Consider the following 22,645-nt stretch of genomic DNA (forward strand, 5'->3'; position numbering starts at 1 on the left):
ATCATGGTCCATGGACCATGCAAGAGGATCTAATACCGACGATCCACCCATTTAGACATGGATCCAGATCAACCATGATGGGACCTAAGTCCTACCCTTCACTCTAAGCATTTGGCGGAGTAATCACAACGTGATGAATCCCACAAGAATAAGATCCAATCATCAGCATTTTTTTTTATTACGAGGAACCCTTGCCAAAGCGAGAAAACCCTGGGGCCCATAACCAACCTGCCTTACGTGGTGGTCCACCTCTGAAAACATTGCATGAGTTCTGCAACACCGCTCCACCCAAATGGATTCCATGTGATTGGCGTTATGACCTTGCTTATGAGATTACTCATGTTTGAATCCAAAGTCAAACCAATGGGATCTTGTGGTGTGATCATGGGAGTGATTGTCTGAACAAGACAAACAAATCGAACATGACATGTTTGAGCTCAAGTCGTTTCCCAGTTGACCAAGCTCATGACTTGGCTTGTGCTCGTGTTTAGCTGAGCTGAGCTCTGTTCGTGGCTAAACCGTACGTGCAGATCTTGCACATGTAAAATATTCTATGTTATTTATGCATGAAATATATTTATATTTTTATATGTTACATTTAATAGTTTATATTATATATAATGCATAAATATAAGGGTAAATATTGACTACTAACAAAGGTAACAAACTAATGAGTAGAAATCATTCTTTTTTTTTTAACAATTTTCATTATGCTATCTGCATGGTTTGTTTAGTAGGAAATTTATTTTGAATCACTTGATTATGATAAATAATTAGGCTTTTAAAGGGATCCAATAATCAATGGCCTACAATGCGATAAAATTTCATAACTCAAAAAATCACATTTTTACAACAGAAAAGCATGATCCAAGGCTTGATTCTTAGCAAATAAAATATGCTGAACACATCTATGTGGTTTGATTGAGTGGATACAACTTGCAGCTATGATGTCTAGCTTATTAGTTCCTTATCTTCATTAATAGCAAATATATTACACTTAAAATGTATATTACACATAAGTTATATATATATATATATATATATTATCTATGCAAGCTCATCCAAGTCAAGCCCAGCTGAACACTTGGTATTTGGGCTCAGCCCATCATATCTATGATTGTCATGCCGGCAGCGTAAAACTCGGAGACTAAGACTCCTACCCCAAGGGCTTATGCTAGGCATTGGCTTGCGCAAAAGGGCAATACCTATGAGAATAACATTTTGGATGGCACGAGAGTCAGGATCAAATGCAATCACATGGCACAAATTTTGTACATTAAGTATCCCTCCGTCGTGCCTTGGGCCCTACAAGTGACAGGCCTGTTTTGGAGGGTAATCTGGTGCTTAATGCACAAATATTTGTGCAATCATACGGAACTTGATTTTTTTACGGTAGCGTGGTGGCCAAAAATGTTTTGTGGGGCTCACGTTGGGGGAAGCCCTCTCTCTCCTCGTCGCTGTCTCACGCCGCTCGTGTGATCGCACGAGCGAAGCGCGGGCGCGCGGCGACTGCACGTGCGATGAGAGAGAGGCGTCCATTTCCTCCCTCCTCCTCTCCTCTTCTTCTTCTCATTGTTATTGTTTTTTCTTTTTCTTTGAATATTTTAAGCTGTTCTGTGCAAAGGTGGATTTGAAAATGCCCTAATTCGTCCGTTCTTCCCTTCTCTCTATTTCCTCTGTTTTCCCCTTTCTTCCCTTCTCTCTATTTCCTCTGTTTTCCTCTTTATTCTAAAAGGGAAGAGAGGGGGATTCGAGATTCCTCTTCTTCTTCGGTATCGATGGAGCAGCTCGTCAATTTCATCATTCGTCCCCCGAGGTAACTCTCTCTCTGTTGGAAGATAGATTGAATCTTTGAGTTGTTAGTCTCCCTGTCAATTTTGTTTTTGGGTAGCTTCCTTGTGATATTAGTAAATACGTTATTCTGGTGTATCATATGAGAATTCCGTGATTATTTTGGAGTTCTGGAGTTTTTATAAGGCTTGATGATCTGGATGTGCGTGTGTGATGCTTGTTTCTAGTTGAATTTTGGGTCGGATTGCTTTCTTCTGTTTTATTTGGAAGAATTTCTGCAGGTTTTCTGTTTAACTGATTTTTGTTTCTTGTTTTGACCTTTTTTTCTTGGAGTTGATTTCTTGTTGACTGCAGGTTTCTAGTATCTGCATTTTTTTTCGGGTTTGATTTAAACGTGATGAAATTGCTTTTCTCCGATATTTTGCCTTGATTGTTTGGTCTAGTTTGTAATGTGTTAATCTATAGACCCTTGTGAATTGTTGGCAATGGTTTCTTCTAAGATGAATTTGTGCTTTGTGATTTTTTCTTCCTTTTATGGAATTTGATTCCTTGAGGTGTTTCTCTTTTCAGAGTTACAATTTTGTTTAGTTTTTTAAAAGCTAGCACAATTTTTTATAGCATTATAATCTGATCTGTTTCATTTCATTTTTTTAGTGGAATTTGGTTTCTTTGCATGAATTCCTGTGTGATTTTAAAGATTAGTTTTTGATATAAAATATGGGGACGCTATGAATTAGAGCGATGTGCTATACTTGATCTTTAGTGCTGTCTGCCATTTCAAAGACTTGTAGCTATGTTGCTTTAATTATTGCTTTAAAATATGGTAGTTCTGGGGCGCTTGTGGGACTGATATCACAACTGTCTAAATTGGCATTTCTAAAGTTTCAATATGCCAAAAAATTGTAACAACTGTAGCTTTAGTAGGGGTATTATGATCTCACGGATTACAATGGTCTGCTTTCCTTGATTTTTGGATACAAAGAAAAAGAGTAGTTACATCAAGGTTCAGGCCAAGGAAAATAAAAAGAAACGAAAACAACAATCACTAGAGTACATAAAACATGTGCTAAGTTGTTTTGTAGGAGTTTTCATTTGGATTAGAGATGCCATAGCTGGGGAAGCTTTATTAGCACTACTTTTTGAAACATTGAAGTTTTCAGAAGCAGGAAACCTTGGGAACATGTAAACTTGTTATTTCCCTGCTTCATTCAAACCACTTTTCGAACATGTCTAAGATTTTCCTAATGTGCCTATGCCAAAATCTGACAGCAGGCTCTAGCCATGTTTCATCGGGTGAACCTTTAAACCACTAGCATTATTTCATACCTCTAAGTTTCATGTTTCATCAGTTGAAAGTGTTGCTCGCTTGAGAGGATTTGATAGAAGAGGCATCAGTCACACAATCATAGTCAGAAGTCATCCCCAATTCTGAAAATGAAATACAACAACAACAACAACAACAACAACAACAACAACTACGCCTTCATCCCAAAACAATTGGGGTCAGCGATATGAACCAAAAAGAAATTCATTTTGGGTCTTCCACATGAATCCTTTTCCTCCAATCATTTCTATCCAACGCCATGTCCTCGGTGAGGTTCAAAGCATTCATATCCTTTCCTATCATCTCCATCCAAGTCTTCCTAGGCCTACCCCGACCTCTTTTAACTAATATATTTTCCCATTTCTCCAACCTTCTAACTGGAGCATCATTAGGCCTTCGCCGAATATGTCCAAACCACCGTAAACGATTCTCTCGCATCTTATTTTCAATGGGTGCAACACCTACCTTCTTACGTATCTCCTCGTTCCGAATCTTATCTTTTATTGTATTTCCACACATCCATCTAAGCATCCGCATCTCAGCTACACTCATTTTTTGAATATGATGTCTCTTGGCAGCCCAACATTCCGAACCATATAGTAAAGCGGGTCTAATAGTCGTCCTATAAAACTTTCCCTTCAACCGCAATGGCATTCTACGATCGCACAGCACTCTAGTTGCACTTTTCCATTTCATCCACCCAACCTTTATCCTATGATTTACATCCCCATCAATTTCTCCATACTTTTGAATGATGGATCCCAAATATTTGAAATAATCATTCACCGGTATTTCTTGCTCACCGAGCTTCACTACACTCCCATCACTACTTCGTTGCTTACTAAACCGACATTCCATATATTCCGTCTTACTCTTACTCAACTTAAAACCTCTAGCTTCCAATGTCTGTCTCCATAATTCTAACTTAGCATTAACCCCAGCTCTAGACTCATCAATCAAAACAATATCATCAGCAAACAACATACACCACGGTACATTTTCTTGAATTGATCTCGTAAGCTCATCCATCACTATCGCAAATAGGAAAGGGCTTAAAGCAGATCCTTGATGTAACCCAACCGTTATCGAAAAATTGGTTGTCACCCCTCCACAAGTGCGGACATTGGTTACTACTCCTTCATACATATCTTTAATTATACTAATGTACTTGAGAGAAACACCTTTCTTCATCATTGTCCACCAGAGAACGTCCCTAGGTACTCTATCGTATGCCTTCTCTAAATCAATAAAAACCATATGCAAATCTTTGTTCATCTCTCTATATCTTTCAATAAGTTGTCTAAGAAGATGTATAGCTTCCATAGTTGATCTTCCAGGCATAAAACCAAATTGATTCTCCGATATCATGACAACCTTCCTCAACCTAGACTCAATCACCCTCTCCCAAAGTTTCATAGTATGACTCATGAGTTTTATACCACGATAGTTTGTGCAATCTTGTATATCACCCTTATTCTTATATAAAGGCACCAAAGTACTCTTCCTCCACTCATTAGGCATCTTATTTGTTCGCCAAATCAAGTTAAAAAGATTTGTCAACCATTCTAAACCTTTCTCTCCCAAGCATTTCCAAGCCTCGATAGGTATACCATCTGGGCCAACTGCCCTTCTTGATTTCATTTTCTTCAAAGCCTCTGCAATTTCTTTCTTTTGAATCTTGCGCATGAAGTCACGATTTATCTCATGAAAAGGAATGGAGAAGTCTTCAAGATGTTGAGCATGACTATCATTAAATAGCTTATCAAAATAATCTTTCCATCTCTCCTTAATCTCCTCATCTTTGACTAAAACCCTTTGCGTTTCATCTTTGATACATCTAACCATACCCAAATCCTTCGATTTCCTATCTCTCATCTTTGCAAGCCTATAAATATCCTTCTCGCCTTCTTTGGTATCCAACTTGACATAAACCTCCTTATATACCTTAGCCCTCGCGTTTCGAACAACTTTTTTAGCTTCCTTCTTTGCTATCATATACTTCTCCAAATTCTCATTATCACGACTCTTACTTAGATTTCTATAACACTCTCTTTTAACCTTAATAGCTAATTTGACATCCTCGTTCCACCATGATGTATCCTTACCTAGTGGTGCACCGCCTTTAGACTCACCCAATACCTCCTTAGCTACTTTTCTCATACCACCCGCTATCTTATTCCACATTGATTCTGAATCCTCCTCGAGACACCAATCAACTTCCTTAACTACCTGCTCTACAAACATTCCTTGTTTAGCTCCTTTCAGTGCCCACCACTTAATTCTAGGATCTATCCTATGTCTATCCCTTTTGCGGCATTGTCTAATTCTAAGATCTAAAATTAAGACTCTATGTTGTGTAGCTACACTTTCTCCTGGTATAACCTTACAATCGATGCAACAACCCCTATCTCTCTTTCTAAGTAGGAAAAAATCTATTTGACTCGTATTAACCCCACTTTTAAATGTTACTAGGTGAGACTCCCTCTTCCTAAACCAAGTGTTTGCTAAGATCATATCATAGGACAAACAAAAATCTAAAATCCTTTCTCCACTTTCATTTCTTTCTCCTATACCATAGCCTCCATGGATATTCTCAAATCCATCCCTACTAATGCCTACATGTCCATTAAGGTCACCGCCGATGAAAAACTTTTCTCCATAAGATGTCTCTTGTACTACTCCATCTAAATCTTCCCAAAATTGATGCTTAATGGAATCATCTAAACCTACTTGAGGTGCATAAACACTAATAATATTAATAATATCCGTACCTAATACTAATTTAATAAGTAAAATTCTATCACCCTTCCTACGGACCTCAACTACATTATCTATAAACTGACGACTCATAACAATCCCTACTCCATTCCTATTCCTATTTATTCCTGTATACCAAATCTTATATCCCCAAGGTTCTATCACTTTAGCTTTCTCACCTACCCATTTGGTCTCTTGAAGACATAAAATATCAATCTTTCTCCTACACATAACATCTACTAACTCTACCAACTTACCAGTTAAAGACCCTATGTTCCAAGTGGCTAACCTAATTTTATGGTCTTGGACTAACTTTTTTACCCCCACCCGTCCAACAAAGTGAGGGAACCCTTGCCTATTTGACACCACACCCGGGCGCCGGTGTGACGCGTCGCTTCTGGGCGACGACCTAGCAACCCTTGCACATTTATCACTGCCTCCGGGCCTAGAGAGTACAACGCGTCGCTCAGTAGGGAACGCCCCAACGAAATTCTCATATTGGTTCATTTTCATAGGATATGACAAAGTTTTTATGCTGGCTGTCACAGGCCTACCGCAACCCTCCTCCTTTATCCGGGCTTGGGACCGACAGTGTATAACTACACAGGCGGAGTTAAATATTTGATGAAAATTATTTGATGAAAATTATCCATCATCGCCAACATCAACATCAAAGATCAAAGAAAGTTCCCAATCTTATAAAGAAGGAATGGAGAGAACTAAGAGGTAAATATTGAAGATTTAGATTCTAAAATTTCGAAAGTAGTCTAACTACTCTAGCCTGAGAAATTTACTGTTTTACTAGAAATAATTTACAAAAGCAGTGGACGACACATCAAAGTAATATGAGGGTTGTAACTAGCACAATTTCCATTTTCCAATGAGGGACCGTACCCTACTCTTCATTATATATTAGAAACTGAACATTTTACATAACGAAAGATTCAAGATGAAGGACCTTGCACTTCTTTCTAATAAAATGTTGGTCTATTTCAATGTGCTTTGTTTTCCCATGATGAATTGGGTTCAAGGGTATCTTAATTGCACTTTGATTATTATAGAGCAGAATAGACTGCAAAATCACCTCTCCTAGATCATTTAGATGATATCTGATCCATGTAATTTCAGTTGTCACAGCAGCCATGAATCGGTATTAGGCCTCAGTGCTAGATGTAGGTACTGCTTTTTGCTTCTTGTTGCTCCATAAAACTAAATTCTTTTCAATGAAAACACAATAGTTAGATATTGACCTCCTCTCTTTTGGGTTCCCTACACAATCTGCATCTAAATAGGCTATAATAGTCAAGACATCTTCTTCTTTTGCCCTTCTCTTATAGCACAATCCATCTCCTATCGTTCCTTTTAAATACCTCAGAATTCTCTTCACTGCTTCGATATGAGTAATCCTGGGTTCATGCATGAATTGCAATAACTGATTAACAACAAAAACAATGTCTGATCGAGTAAAGGTGAGGTACTATAACATACCAACCACACTTTTGTATTTAGTAGGATCTTCATAAAGCTCTCCATCATTCATGCTGAGTCACTGATGCATAGGACTGGGAGTTAGCACTAGCCTACATTCTTTCATTCCTGACTTGGCAAGGAGATCAACTATGTATTTATGTTGAGTCAATATAAGATATTCATCTTTTCTGTCTACCTCAACTTTAAGAAAATACCTCAATTTACCTTGAATCTTTCATTCAAGAATTATTTCACATCATCAATATCCTTATCAAAACTTCCTGTGATGATTACATCATCCTCATAAATGAGCAGCAAAGTAATGGAAATTAATCCCTTATAAACAAAATAACGAGTGGTCTAAAGGAGAATGATAAAACCCATACATTTGAATTTTAAGGGAGAAGCTTTCAAACCAAGAGTGGGATGCTTGTTTCAGCCCATATATAGCTTTTTTTAACCTGCACACATTTTCACTATATCCTGGTGATTGCTCCATATATACTTCTTCTTTCAACTTTCTAGGTAAGAAAACATTTTTAACATTTAACTGACTTAGCTTTCATCTATGATCAACTACTAAGGACAAAATGATCCGTATATCATCCCCATCTTCACAATTGGACTAAATGTTTCCTCACATTCATGTCCATACTCTTGTGTGAAGCCTTTAGCAACTAACCTGGCCATGTACCTTTTAATACTCTCATCTGGTTTATATTTTATCTTATACTATTTTTGATCTTACAACATTTTTATCAGGTGACCGTTTGACTGGCTCCCTAGTCTGACACTCATGTAAAGCTTCCACCTCTTTATTCATGTCTTTGATCCATATATTCGATTTGATGACTTGTTAGAATACTTTAGGCTCTTCCTACTTTTCAATCTGATTGAAAAAGTTATGAAAATTAGCACTAAAATTCCCATAGCTAACCCATCTTTCAATGAGATGTCTTATTCTGGTGGACCTCCTCAACTGAGATAATTGAGGCTGATTATGTTCTTCACTCTGTGGTTGTTCATTGGCATTATGCACTTCTCTACTTCTAGAATATCATATCCTTCTTCAAACCTTCTAGAGATCTTCCACAAAAGCACAAATGCTTGTAATAGGTGTCTATTGAAGACACTACAACCATAATCCACAAAAGGGCATAAATGAAAGAACACAAAAGATAAAAATAATAAGCTTGATTTCATTCATATGAAATGCATAAAAGCATTGTTACAATGGAGAGGGGTATCACCCCTTATTTATACATAAATGAGATAGAGAAAGAGTAGCTTCTAAGAAGCTCTATAGAGTCGTTAGAGCTAGTCCAACGACTCTAATTTTAGCCGTTGGTCTAGCTCCAACGACTATATTGACTAGTCAAGATCTAGTTGGATCTTAACTAGTTAAAAAGTCTAGTTCAATGTGAACTAGCAAAAAAGTAAAAAAATAAAAAAGGAAAATAAATAAAAATAAAAATATAATAAATAAATATTATATATAGTTACACTTTTTAACACTCCCCCTCAAACTTACGGTACAATGAGCGAAAGTTTGTTTAAGATGAAATGATATCCAGGAGCAACGAGAGGTTTGGTGAAGAAGTTTGCTAATTGGTATTCTGATGTGACATATGACATATCAATGGTTCTGTATCAGTGTTGTGAAAAACGTTGAGGCGTAGCGAGGCGCTCCACCAAAATCTGAGGCGAGGCGTAAAGCGTAAGCCTAAAAAAAAAATTAAATTTAAAAAAAACTATAAAAAATATCTAAAGTTATAAATAAATAAAAAAATTCTTTATTGATGAAGCAACAACCAACAAGAAATAATAAATCTAAAATAAATACTGAAAAAATATGAGATTAACATGTAAATAAATACTGAAAAAATATGAGATTAACATATAAAAGTAACATTAATGCAAAAATCTATGTAAGTATCTAAAAAATAAAACATGGGCATTCATTAAATAAAAAATTAACATTAACAACTAAATGCATCTTAGCATTAACAATACCATGTCATAATTAGAAAATGTAAACATTAGAAACCAAATTTCTCTTCAATTAAAATGATCTCTTGCCGCATTTGCAGAAAAAAAAACAGAGCTAAAAAAACATCTATTGAGAACATTGCATCTATGCAGAAATCAATATTAAAATCTGATAAGTGAAAATCAATATTAAAAGTATATCATGTCATTAATATTGTGATCTATGAAGAAAATTCAGGTCATTTGACAACACCTTAGAATGATTTTCATTTAAACAATAAATAACATCCAAACGTGATATCAATGTCCAAACAAATATTGTAAATCTTAAAGACCATTTAGATTATACTGTATAAGGAGGAAATAGGATAAAGACATAGCACAATATAATTTAATGCAACAAGAGAGCATCCAATGAACATATTTTTGTTTTTTTCAACAAGGGAACATCCAATGAAAATAAAATGCTAATACAAATACAGCAAGGGAACAGAAAGTAGAACAATACAACAATTTACTGTTTGCACATGCTAATAAAAACCATTCATTATAAATGAAATGCAAACGACACTCATTTCAACAATATAAAAACAAATCAGGAAACAAAAAAAGAAACCAGCTAAGGTTTTTCAACAGACACTATATGGGATGTTGTTCATCGCATGGATGAATGGCATCAGGTTGACCTCTACCATCGAAAGTAGAGGTCACACGTGGGTTGCAAAATCCATCAAATGTTGCAACGAATGGTCTGCAAGAACTCATGCGTGGGCTGGACCTGCTAAAAGCATCCATGCTCATCTAAAGGAGATGGGACGCTGCACTAGACATGCTGTGATAGCACGCTAACAGCATAACAGTTGCAGAGTTGTTGATTTTCGCAGACACTCGTTGAAAGGGGGGAAGAGCATCAACGATTGAGAGAGAGGGGGGAAAGAACACACCTGACCTCCGAGAGAGGGAGAGCGAGCCGACTCAGTGGTGGCGACGTGGGTAGGTAAGGAGAGGGAAGCACGAGCAGGAGAGGAGAGGGAAGCGCGAGCTGGAGATCAAGCAGGCGAAGGAGGAGCGTGAAAATACCTTTTTAAAATTGCGTGAAAACCCCTAATTTCTGGTCAAATGGGGGATTTGACCCTCATTTGACCAAAAAATTAGAAGCGTATACGCCTTGGCTTGAGGCGCGCCTCAAGGCGTATGAGGCGCACACTTCAAGCCTTTTGCGCTTTATATGTGCGCCTCAAGGCAAAAAGCCCCTCGCCTTGAGGCGAGGCGCGCTTTTTGCACCTTGAGGCGCGTTTTTAATAACACTGTTCTGTATAGATACTCCTCTATGACATAGTGACAATCTATTTCAGTATGTTTGGTGCGTTCATGGAATGTTCGGTTGTTGGCAATATAGATCGCACTCTTGTTGTCACAGTACATGCGTGAAGCTTGTGTCATTTCAACTCCCATGTCAACCATTAGTCTTCTGAGCTAAACTACCTCCATTGTTGTGGTGACAATGACTCGATATTCAGCTTCAGTGGACAAAAGAGCGACCTTTTGCTGCTTTTTGCACCGCCATGAAATCAAGGATTCACCTAAGAAAATACAGAAATCAGTGGTTGATATCCTGTTATTGGGATCACCTCCACAGTCAACATCAATGTAAGCAATTAAATTTAATGAGGATGAAGTAGATAAGAAGAGGCCTTGTGACAGTGAAGACTTGATGTATCTAACAATTCGCAAAACTGCTCTCATGTGAACAGAAGTGGGAGCATGTTGAAATTGACTAACTGTGTGTACAATGTGTGCTATATCAAGTCTAGTAATGAAGAGATAGGAAAGAGCTCCAATGAGCTGTCTGTAAGGGGTAGGATCATAAAGAGGTTCTTCGTCATCGATTGACATTTTGATGTTGACAACTTTTGAAGTATTCACTCTCTTATCATCTTTAATTTCAGACCTAAACTTAGATTGAGATAATAAATATCCTCGAGGGGAATAAGCAACTTCAATTCTTAAAAAATATCTCAATAAACCTAAATCAATCATTTCAAAATGATTTTTAAGAAGTCTTTTAATGTTTTCAACTCCCTATTTGTCGCCTTCGGTGATGATCATGTCATCCACATAAAGGAGAATAATAATAATTCTTGGATCAGAAATCGTAATAAACAAAACAGTGTCAGTTAACCAAGTTCTAAATCCAATATCAAGCATAACATGACTAAACTGTTTGAACTCAGAGTTCCAGCCACGTTTTCAATATCAACATAAGACAGATGAGAGGAGACAAGAGGCTGCGCAGAATGGTCATCCATCGTGACCTAGAAACTGTGATTATATACAACACTTTATAAAACATTATGGACAATAATATCCCTGATTATAAACATAAAATACAAGCATATGCAAAATACAAAGCATAATATATGGATCTGGACCAAACGTGGATCCAGAACCATATCTTCTCAGCTTAACAACCTCCCTCAAGTTGTGCATGATCTCGAATCATGGACAACTTGCATTTTAAGAACCAAAAATTGTGTTTGGTCAGCCCTTTTGTAAACATATCAACCACTTGATCTTCAGTGGGAACATAATATGGCTCAATTTCTTTCTCTTCAACCTTTTGCCTGACAAAATGTTGATCTATCACGATATGTTTAGTGCAACTATGATGAATGGGATTAAAAGAAATATTTATCGCACTTTGATTGTCACACAATAATAATGATCTTGAGATAGATTCACCCAATTATGTTAGCAAATGTCTAACCCACGTAGCTTCTGCTGTGGCTGCTGCCATGGAACGATATTCAGCCTCAGTACTAGATCTGGCAACAGCCTTCTGTTTTCTACTACTCCAAGACAATGTTGCTGCCAAGAAATATACAATAACCTGAAACTGACCTTCTCTCATCTGGATCTCCTGCCCAGTCCGCATCAGTATAAATAAAAATTTTATGAGCCCCATTATCTGTAAAATTCCTCTTATAAACAAGTCCATCTCCCACCGTACCCTTTAAGTATCTCAATATCCGTTTAACTGCATCCATGTGCCCAGTTCGAGGTTCATGCATAAATTGAGATACTTGATTTATAGAATAGACAATGTCAAGTTTAGTGAAGGTAAGATACTGGAGCATTCCGACTATACTTCGGTATCTGGTGGGATCATCATATAAGTCTCCTTCGTTGGAACTCAACTTCTGCTGTAAAACGCTGGGAGTAGCTAAAGGCTTGCAATCTTTCATTCTCGCTCTACTTAACAAGTCAAGAGTATATTTATGTTGTGTCAGGGTCAACACATTGTCTTTCCTGTCAACTTCTATTCCAAGAAAGTATCTCAGTTCTCTAAGGTCCTTCATTTTAAAATGCTGACTTAAGAATTCCTTGACTGTCTGGATATGACTGCAAGAGTTGCCCGTGATAATTATGTCATCTACGTAAATCAATAAGAATGTGATCGTATGCTCGTCCCTGAATATAAAGAGTGAGTGATCAAGAGTGCATCTGCGGAAACCAAGATTCTGAACTTTGAGAGAAAAACTATCAAACTAGGACCATGATGCTTGTTTTAAACCATAAAGAGCTCTCTTCAATTTGCAGACATATGCCTTAGAATCTCTTTCCGCATATCCAGGTGGTTGTTTCATATAAACTTCTTCTTTAAGGGCCCCATGAAGGAAAGCATTCTTCACATCCATCTGGCTCAATGTCCATTTGTGGTGAACAACTAGGGATAATATAATGCGAATTGTCCCCATCTTGATGACAGGACTAAAAGTCTCATCATAATCTTGGCCATATTCTTGAGTGAAACCACGTGCAACAAGTCTTGCTTTGTGTCGTTCAATGCTCCCATCAGGTTTATACTTGATCTTATAAACCCACTTAGACCCCACGATATTCCTATCATTGGGTCTGGGAACAACTTCCCATGTTTGACATTCATGTAACGCTTCTATTTCTTCATTCATTGCCTCAATCCACTTGTGTGACTTGACTGCGTGATAGAAGGTAGTAGGTTCATCTTGCTTTTCAACTTGTGACAGAAATAACTGAAAATACACAGTGAAATTATCATAACTAACCCATCTTTGAATTGGGTGTCGAATTCTTTCAGATTTCCTGACAAAGGAATAATTTTCAGGTTCATCAACAATCACATCAGTAATGGTGGGAGTAATTTTTGCTGCTCTTCTCGTATAAACTGGTCCTGAAAACTTCTCAATCTCCTTGGGCGGCAAATTGTCAATCTCAATTTGAGTTGTGCAAGAGGTTTCATCCGGAACAAGAATAGGCATGGGAGCACCACTGCAATCAGATGAACACTCTCCGTCGATGTTAGCAAACAACTCGATATTCAACCATGGAGAATAAAGTTCAACACCATGATGCGTATTGTGGAAAGAATACCCATCTTCAAAATTTTGCTCATCAAAAATCACATTTCGATAGATCTTAACACGCTTGGTCAGAGGCTTATAACAACGATATCCCTTATAATCATCCGCATATCCTACAAATCTGCACTTAGAAGCTTTATCCTGAAACTTATTTCTTAATGATTTGTCAATGTGCACATAACAAACACAACCAAAAACACGTAAATCATCATAATCTAGGTGCTGCCCAAAAAGAGTATAATGAGATTTATTTGCTAAAATGACCATCGACAAACAATTTATAATATAAACCGCCGAGTGAAAAGCTTTTGTCCATAACTCAATAGGAATATGACTGTCATGCAACATACTCATCGCACTCTCAACAATGTGGCGGTGTTTCTGTTCGGTCACACCATTCTGTTGCGGTGTGTGTGAGCAGGAAACTCTGCGACTTATACCATTGTTTCGAAGAAAGGCAACAAAGTCATTTGAAGTGTATTCACCTCTCCCATCACACTGAAAATTCATAATATTTGACGAAAATTGAGTTTTGACAAAGGCATGAAACATTCTGAACAATTGAGGAACTTCAGATTTATGTTTCATGAAGTATATCAAGGTATAACGAGAATAACTATCAATGAAAACAACATAGTATCGACTACCCGAAAGGGAACAAGTAGGTGCAGGACCCCATACATCAGAGTAGATAATCTCAAAAGGGTCTTGAAGCTCTTTTATTAATTGAATTAAAAGGAAGAACATGACTCTTGCACAATTGACAACTCAAACATTTCTCATTGCCAAAAATAGGACTCAAACTAGATGAGGAGATAAGATTATCTCTTACAAGTTTTTCAATAAAAGTGGAACTACAGTGACCAAGTCGACTATGCCAAATATTTGACTTATTACATTTAGACAAACTAAGAAGACATTTAGAAGAGGATTCATCGGACTCCAACGAAGGCTTCAAGATGACAGGAGCAGAAACACGAACAAAAGGATCTTCCTTGAAGATATACATATTTCCTCGTCGCTCCCCTTTAACGAACGTCTCCCTCGTTTGAAGGTCCTTGACATACACAGAAGATGGAGTAAATTCGACAGAAGAATGTGTATCATCAACAAGTTTGGAGATAGAAATAATGTTTTTTTTTTATATTAGGAGCATGTAGAACATTGGACAATTTTATGGATAAATTTAAGAAGGGTATTATGGCATTCCCAGTGTGAGAAATAGAATGATGAGTTCCATCTCCAGTGACAATACTGCCGTTATCAAAATAAGGAGATAAGTCTGAGAGTTTACCTGCATCCCCTGTGACATGGGTGGCTGCCCCAGAGTCTATATACCATACTCCCTGGTCATCTTGTGCTATCGTCATCTTTGAAAGGGCTGCCAATAAAAGTTGTTGCACATCTCCACTAGATTTACTCCCATCAGTTTGCCTGTTTGACTGAATAATAGAACTCTTGCCTTTGCTCTGAGGGTTGAACCAACAATCAACTTTAATGTGCCCCTTTTTATTACAGAAGAAGCATGTGAGAATATTTCTTGGATTTTCTACATGAGCATTAGGAGCCATGTTTGGGGTAGGAAGCAACCCACGTCTCCTTTGTCCACCATATCGTCCTTGAGCTCTACCTCCGCGATGATTATTTCCTCCACCACGACCTTGTCCATAAACCATCCTAGTAGCGAAAACATTTTGTGAGTCAAATTGCCCGCTATCACCATCAGAAAGGTTCTTCAAACTGATCTCATAATTTAAAAGTTTAGCCCGTAAGTCTTCAAAACTGGGTAAAACAGGCAAGCATGTGAGGGACGTGACAAAAACATGATAATCTGCTCCTATTCCGCTTAAAACTTGTTGCACCTTATCTCTCTCTGAGATCGCACATCCAACAAGAGTCAACTGATCTGTGATGCTTTTTACCTTGTTTAGATATTCCATAACAGACATAGTGCCCTTCTTTAATGACTGGAATTCTCGCTTGAGATATAAAACTTTTGCTTCCGACATTTGAGAATAGGTTTGAGCCAACATATTCCATAATTCAGCGGCTGAACAATCGTCTGGAATTGCAATCAGTATTTCCTGGGATAAGGTAGAGGTGATGGACGCGACTAGTGCTTGGTCTCTTTTCATCCAAATGGTGAAGTCAGGATTTTGAAGAATTCGAGATGAGACAACCCCTTTATCATCCTGTATTTTTTGCGTGATAAATTGAAGTGGGGCTGGAGTTGATCCATCTAGATGCCCAGAAAGATCTTGGCTTCGTATGAAGGGAATTATTTGTCGTTTCCAGGTCAAGAAATTTGAATGATTGAGTTTTTCAGAGACAAGTTGACTCAGAAAGCTAGAGGAAAGACCAGAATGTGTAGAGGACGAATCCATATCTTTCAATTATGGATTGAAAAGGAGGAACTTTCAGATGTCTTTAAGTTCTGACCCTATGTTGCGCACCTTTTTTTTTTTTTGCGCAGAATGAGTTCTGATTACTGGTTATGTATCAGAATCGCAACACGAGTCTTTATGAAGACCCAATATACTGGAACGATTGATGACGTGATTTCAAAACAAAAAATAATTGACGTCAAACAGTTTATAATATGCAAGCTAGAGAAAATTCCAATCAACAATAATAATATGCGGAATCAAAACAGTTTACATGAGAAACTGCTAAACTAGATAAGAAATATAAAGGGAGAAATAGGGAATACAAAAGATGATTTGACTATTGCTTTTTAGGATCGAGTTGTGCACTGAGTGAGGGATGAGATTAGAGAGATTGAGCGATTATAGAAAAGAACCTGCTTCAAGGGTAATCAGATTTTTGAAAAAATCTGATTTAACGTGATCTGATTTTAGGACGATCCTTTTAGTGAGAAGGAATAAGAACGAAAAGAATGAATAAAACGACGTGATCAGATCTGATGTGAATGAAGGACAATAGAACATCACCAAATCTGACGTGATCAGATCTGTCTTTAAAAAAAATGAGAAGAATGAGAGGTAGATTAAAAGAGACCCAGATCTGAAGAGAAACCAGATTTGTCGTGAAACAGAGAAGAAGAGAAGGGAGGAAGAATAAGAAATAGAAGAAGGGAAGAGAAAATGACCAACCTTCAATGGGTGTAGATCGATTCAACCTAGATTTGATACTATATTTGAACTCAGAGTTTCAGTCACGTTTTCAATATCAGCAGAAGACAGATAAGAGGAAACAAGAGGCTGCACAGAATGGTCATCCATCGTAACCTAGAAACTGTGATTATATACAACACTTTACAAAACATTATGGACAATAATATCCCTGATTATAAACATAAAATACAAGCATGTGCAAAACAAGCATGTGCAAAATACAAAACATAATATATGGATCTGGACCAAACGTGGAGCTAGAACCATATCTTGTCAGCTTAACATAAACCTATCATACTAGGCTTTTGGTACATGTTTAAGACCATAAAGAACTTTTTCTAAACGAAGAGGTTTACCCTTAGAAATACTAATACCAGGAGGTGCTTCCATATAAACTTCTTCAACTAAGTGTCCATTGAGAAAAGCATTTTTGACATCCATTTGAAAAATGGGCCATTTTCTAATAGATGCTAAGGCTATCAGTGTCCTGACTGTGGTCATCCGGACAACGTTAGCAAAAGTTTCTTCGTAATCAATGCCATACTCCTGGGAATACCCTTTAGCCACTAATCTGGCTTTATATCTTTCAAGAGTTCCGTCACTCTTGGTTTGACTTTATAAACTCACCTACAACCTATAGGTTTCTTTCCTTGTAGAATATCTTAAATGGTCCAAGTGTTTGCCCTTTCCAATGCTTCAAATTCTGCCTTCATGGCTTCTACCCACTTTGTATGATTTTTGGCTTGAGTATAGGATGAAGTTCTATATATGAGTGTATTAATGCAATAAATGCCTTATATGTGGGTGAAAAAGATTCGTAGGATACATTTTTTTCTGGAGGTTTAGAGACTCGGGATGACCTTCTAGTTTGTGATTCAGAATATTTTTTCAATGTACATGGAAGATTGGATTCTCTACGTCTAGAGTATTGTAAACTGGTGTCTCTATGGGTTTGATCTTCATTAGTAACATTATGTTCAGAATCACAATACCTTGATCATTGTCTAGGTTGTGTTCATGGTCATATTCATCAGATTTTGAAGTTAAATCTATTAAAAAGGAACATTCAGTTACTTTTTTGGTTTTTTCAAAATAATTTTTTTTCTTCGAAAAGGATACATTTCTTGAAACATACAAATTTTCATTTTTAAAATCATGACATCTATAGCCTTTTTGATTATCTACATAACCTAAGAAGGCACAAGGAATGGCCCGAAGGAGAGTTTATCATTTTTGTTGGTGAAGACAAAACATTTGCATCAAAAAACTCTCAATCTGGAGTAATCAGGAGATAATTTGACAAGTTTTTCAATTGGAGTTATATTTTTCAAAAAAGAAGATGACATTCCGTTAATAAGATAGGTAGCAATTAGGGCTGCTTTTGCCCAAAATTCTTTTGGAATTTGATTTGCTATCAATAAACTCTTAGTGATTTTCATAATGTGTTAGTGTTTTCGTTCGGCCAAACCATTTTGTTTTGGCCATTTTGTTGAGGTGTGTGTGGATAAGATCTTTGATGTGTAATGCCATGAAAATTGAGATAATCTTTAAATTCTTTTGACAAAAATTCTCCTCCTGAATTAGTGCAAAAAATGAAAATATCATTTTGAAATTTATTTTTAGCCATTTTGTGAAATGTTTGAAAATGAGAAAAAACTTCTGATTTATGTTTAAGCAAGTATATCCAAGTATGCCTAGAGAAGTCATCAACAAAAATTACATAATATGCATATCCGCCTTTTGATATGATCGGTGCAGGACTCCAAATATTCGAGTGTATTAACTCAAGTACTCTAGATGAAACAAAAGATCTATCATGAAATGGTAATCTTTTTATTTTTCCAAGAATACGATCTTTACAAGCAAAACTCTCAGAATTGCAAAATTTTTCAAAACTTGGAAAGTGTTGGATTTTAGATATGTGAGGATGACTAAGTCTTTTGTGCCATATATCTAAATATAATTTCTGAACATTATAACAAAAGACATTCTTGGGTAATTCTAAAAAATCCATATAGTAGAGTCCTTTTCTATGGTCTTCCTCAATCAACTTCCCTAACTGGCGATCCTGTACCTGACAACCATGCGAAGAGAAGGAGATGTTACACCCATAATCATATATTTGAAAAAAAGATAAAAGGTTTAAATTGAGTTTGAGAATATCTCTGACTTCTAGAATAAATAATTTTTTGGATTTTTGAAGGTTTTCAAAATTTTCTATTCTTTTTATTTCAAGAGATGTACCATTAGCTGTGAAAACTTTTGACAGACTTGAGTTATTGTTAAGACATTCAGACAAACTATTGATATTTGAGGTCCTATGAAAAGAATCACCAGAGTCAAGGAGCAAAGGAAAGTTACCGGGATCGGAGAAAGATGAGACAACTACTCCGGTTGAGGCTTCAGTTGGGGAGGATGCTCCTTTGAGAAGAGGTTGAAGGATTTCCATTAATTGTGCCATAGATACAGGGTGTATCTTGATTGGTTTGATCTTTTGATTCTGAACTAACAGATGCAACTTTCTTTTCTTCTCTTCTTTTCAACTTAGGACATTGAGGCCTATAGTGCCTCGGTTCGTGACAATGGTGGCAAATGACTTTTCTTTTGTCATAATCACTGTTTTGTCTACCAAAGTGACGCGGCCTATAAGTACATATGGCTAGAACGATTTTTTTTCATTCTTTGGAGTATTCTTCTTGAGTCTATTTTCCTCCGTAGTTAGTTCTTCAATGTCAATGATAGAAAAACCTTTTCTTCTATGTAAAAAAACCGATTTGGTTGTTTCAAATTTCGGCTTTAAACCATTTATAAATTGGTAAAAGTGTTTTATATCGAGTTATTTTTGGCGAATATCGATATCTTCGGGACAATGCCATTTTGGCTTAAGAAGAGCCAACTCTTCCCAAAGTTCGGACAACTCATTATAATATTCCCTAATACTTTATCCTTTTGAGTCAAAGTCTGAAATTTGTCTTGCAAATTGCATACATGTGCAATGTCCTTAAGGGAATACATATTTCTAAGATATTCCCAAGCTTTATTGGTATGCTCGAATTTGGTTAAACTAGAACATTTCTTGATGTCAACGCTATTGATTAGCCATAACATAATTTTGGCGTGCCCTATCTTCCATTATTTTCACTTTTTCTCATAGGTAGCCAATGCCTTATTTTTCTCTTCTTTCGTTAGAGGTACTTCTTTCTCATTTTCAATCTTTATGAGAATTAGTTTTGGTTTCGAATCGGAACCATCTACTATTCTCCACAACCCTTTTCCCCAAATATGATGCTTCATGATTAAAGCACACATCACATAGTATCATTTAATTTCATGGTCATGATGGTGACTTTATTATTGTCATCCATTTTTACAAGGGTGAAAAAAAAGATAAATGATAAGACAAAAAAGAGAAAAGAAAGGAGAAAAAAAGAAAAAAAAGAGAAGAAGAGACAAGCACAATCACGACTTTTGTGTAGTCAATTGATCCTCCAAATGTCTTCTTTCTTCAACTATGGTGGCACAAAAATAACTTGAATCGCGAACAAGAAGATGAATCAACTTTCGCTAAAGAGGCACAAAAAACGAGGTGAAAACTTTCCAAGATCTAGAAGCTTTCAAGCTTTGTTGATACTATGTAATGAAATGAGGATCTTTTACAAAATCACAAATGCTTGTAATAGGTGTCTATTGAAGACACTACAACCATAACCCACAAAAGGGCATAAATGGAAGAACACAAAAGATAAAAATAATAAACTTTATTTCATTCATATGAAATGCATAAAAGCATTGTTACAATGAAGAGAGGGATCACCCCTTATTTATACTAGACTGCTCTAATTGTAGCCATTGGACTAGCTCCAACGACTATATTGACTAGTCAAGACCTAGTTGGATCTTGACTAGTTAAAAAGTCTAGTTCAATGCGAACTAGACAAAAAAGTAAAAATATAAAAAGGAAAAAAGAAAAGAATAATAAATAAATATTATATATTATATTATATATATAGTTACACTTTTTAACAGATGTCTCCTATATGAACAATATCATTCTAGCCATGACTTTCCTCGTGTTGTAAATCTTCAACAATTCCTGCTATAGGAAGAACTCCTTGATTTGCATTTTCATGATTGATGTATGCAAAGAGATCTGTGCTCAGCTACAATTAGTAAGTTTCAACGCCCTTGCTGCCTTGCAGTGAAGGCTCACTAGAAACAACAGAAAAGTTACTCTCATCAAATATGACATTCCTGTTTTAGGATTGTAACACCTAAAACCTTTATAATTATCAGCATATCTAACAAATCTATAAACCCAGGTTTTGTTTTCAAACTTGTTTCTTAAGGAATTGTCAACATGCCTATAACACACATAACCGAAAGACCGCAAGCCATTATAATCTAGATGCCTCCCAAACCAAGAAAAATAGGGCGATTCATTTTCAAGGATTCTCATAGGCAATCTATTAATAATATGAACAATCGTGTGAATGACTTTTGTCTAAAGTTTAATCGAAAGATTACTATCCTGAATCATAGATAAACCACTCAGAACAATATGTCAGTGCTTCTTCTCAGCCATTCCGTTTTGCTGGGGTGTTCGGGGGCAAGAAATTCTATGGTTAATTCCAGTATTGTATCGTATTATACCATATCGTACGATACAATAATGATACGTATCATTACTATTTACTCTAACTAGGGGTGGACAACGGGTTGGGCGGCCCGATGGGCCAAGTTGACCCGGTCCGCCATGGCCCGGGTTTGGGCCAAGGTTTTAGGCTCGGGCCGTTAGGTATTAGGCCAAAACTTGGCCTATTATATGCGTGGGCTGACCCGTGGGCTATTGGGTCGGCTCGATGGGCTTGAATTATTTATTAATTTTTTAATAATATAAAAATAAAAAAATTTAACTCTTGTATAGTAACTTGATAACTATTACTATTTACCTAATTAGTTACATCAATTTTATGGAAACTAGAAAGATAATTAATTGGGCGCATGGGAAGTTGAGAACTTGTTAATTATTACTATTTACAAATGAATTTGGGTCAGGCCGGGACAGACTCGACCCGCTTCACGTTGGCTCGTTGGGCCAATGGGCTGCACTTCAAATTCGAGCCCATTAAGAACTGGGCCAAAACCCGACTAACGGGCGGGCCGCACTTAAAGCATGGTGGGCCAAACTCTAAATGGGCCCATTCGGGCTGGGTCGGCCCGATGTCCACCCCTAACTCTAACGATACGATACACACTCATATCGTGTATCCATATCGGGTGTATCATACGATACACCTATGTATCGTACCGTACGATACACTTCAGGTGCACTTTAAAAGGGACAACTTTTTTTTTTTACGTTGGATTTTAAAGACCTTCTTAGGGCCGATTTCTCCATTTGTGTAGATGCCATTAGAGGGAAACTCACACACCCATACGAGACTTGAGAGCGTTTTGGGGTCCGATTCTTGGGCAAGGAATAGACCTTTGTGGTTTTCTCGTGTAAGAGTGCATTTTCACTCAAGGAAGTGAGATAAGGTAAAAATCCTTGTTCTTTATGTTAAAATGTAAATAGAACATATATAATAATAATATTATTATAATATTATTATTATATATTTTTGTATTTATACTTTTTTATTTTTTGTATTTTTTCTTTTTGTTTTTGGTATCTAATTCTATTAGAACTAGATACATCTAGTTTGGTCAAGTTCCGGTTGGAACTTGACCAACTTTCTAGCTGTTGGAACTAGTCCAACAGCTAGAATTCTAGCCGTTGG

The 22,645-nt window shown here is 36.7% G+C and overlaps 1 protein-coding gene across 2 annotated transcripts in view; it reads left to right on the plus strand.

The window, feature by feature from the left end:
* The first annotated feature begins 1,416 nt into the window (after positions 1-1,416).
* LOC149837130 (uncharacterized) overlaps positions 1,417-22,645 on the plus strand; it is a 126,249-nt gene continuing 105,020 nt past the window's right edge. For both annotated transcript variants that reach the window (XM_090007254.1, XM_090007255.1), the window contains exon 1: positions 1,417-1,816. In XM_090007254.1, coding sequence (XP_089863380.1) covers positions 1,779-1,816 — 38 coding nt within the window. In that variant the 5' untranslated portion in view covers positions 1,417-1,778. The remainder of the gene's footprint in view (positions 1,817-22,645) is intronic.

This window comes from Nuphar pumila, chromosome 5 (assembly GCF_984573655.1).
Source record: "Nuphar pumila chromosome 5, dmNupPumi1.hap1.1, whole genome shotgun sequence".
Lineage (NCBI taxonomy): Eukaryota > Viridiplantae > Streptophyta > Magnoliopsida > Nymphaeales > Nymphaeaceae > Nuphar > Nuphar pumila.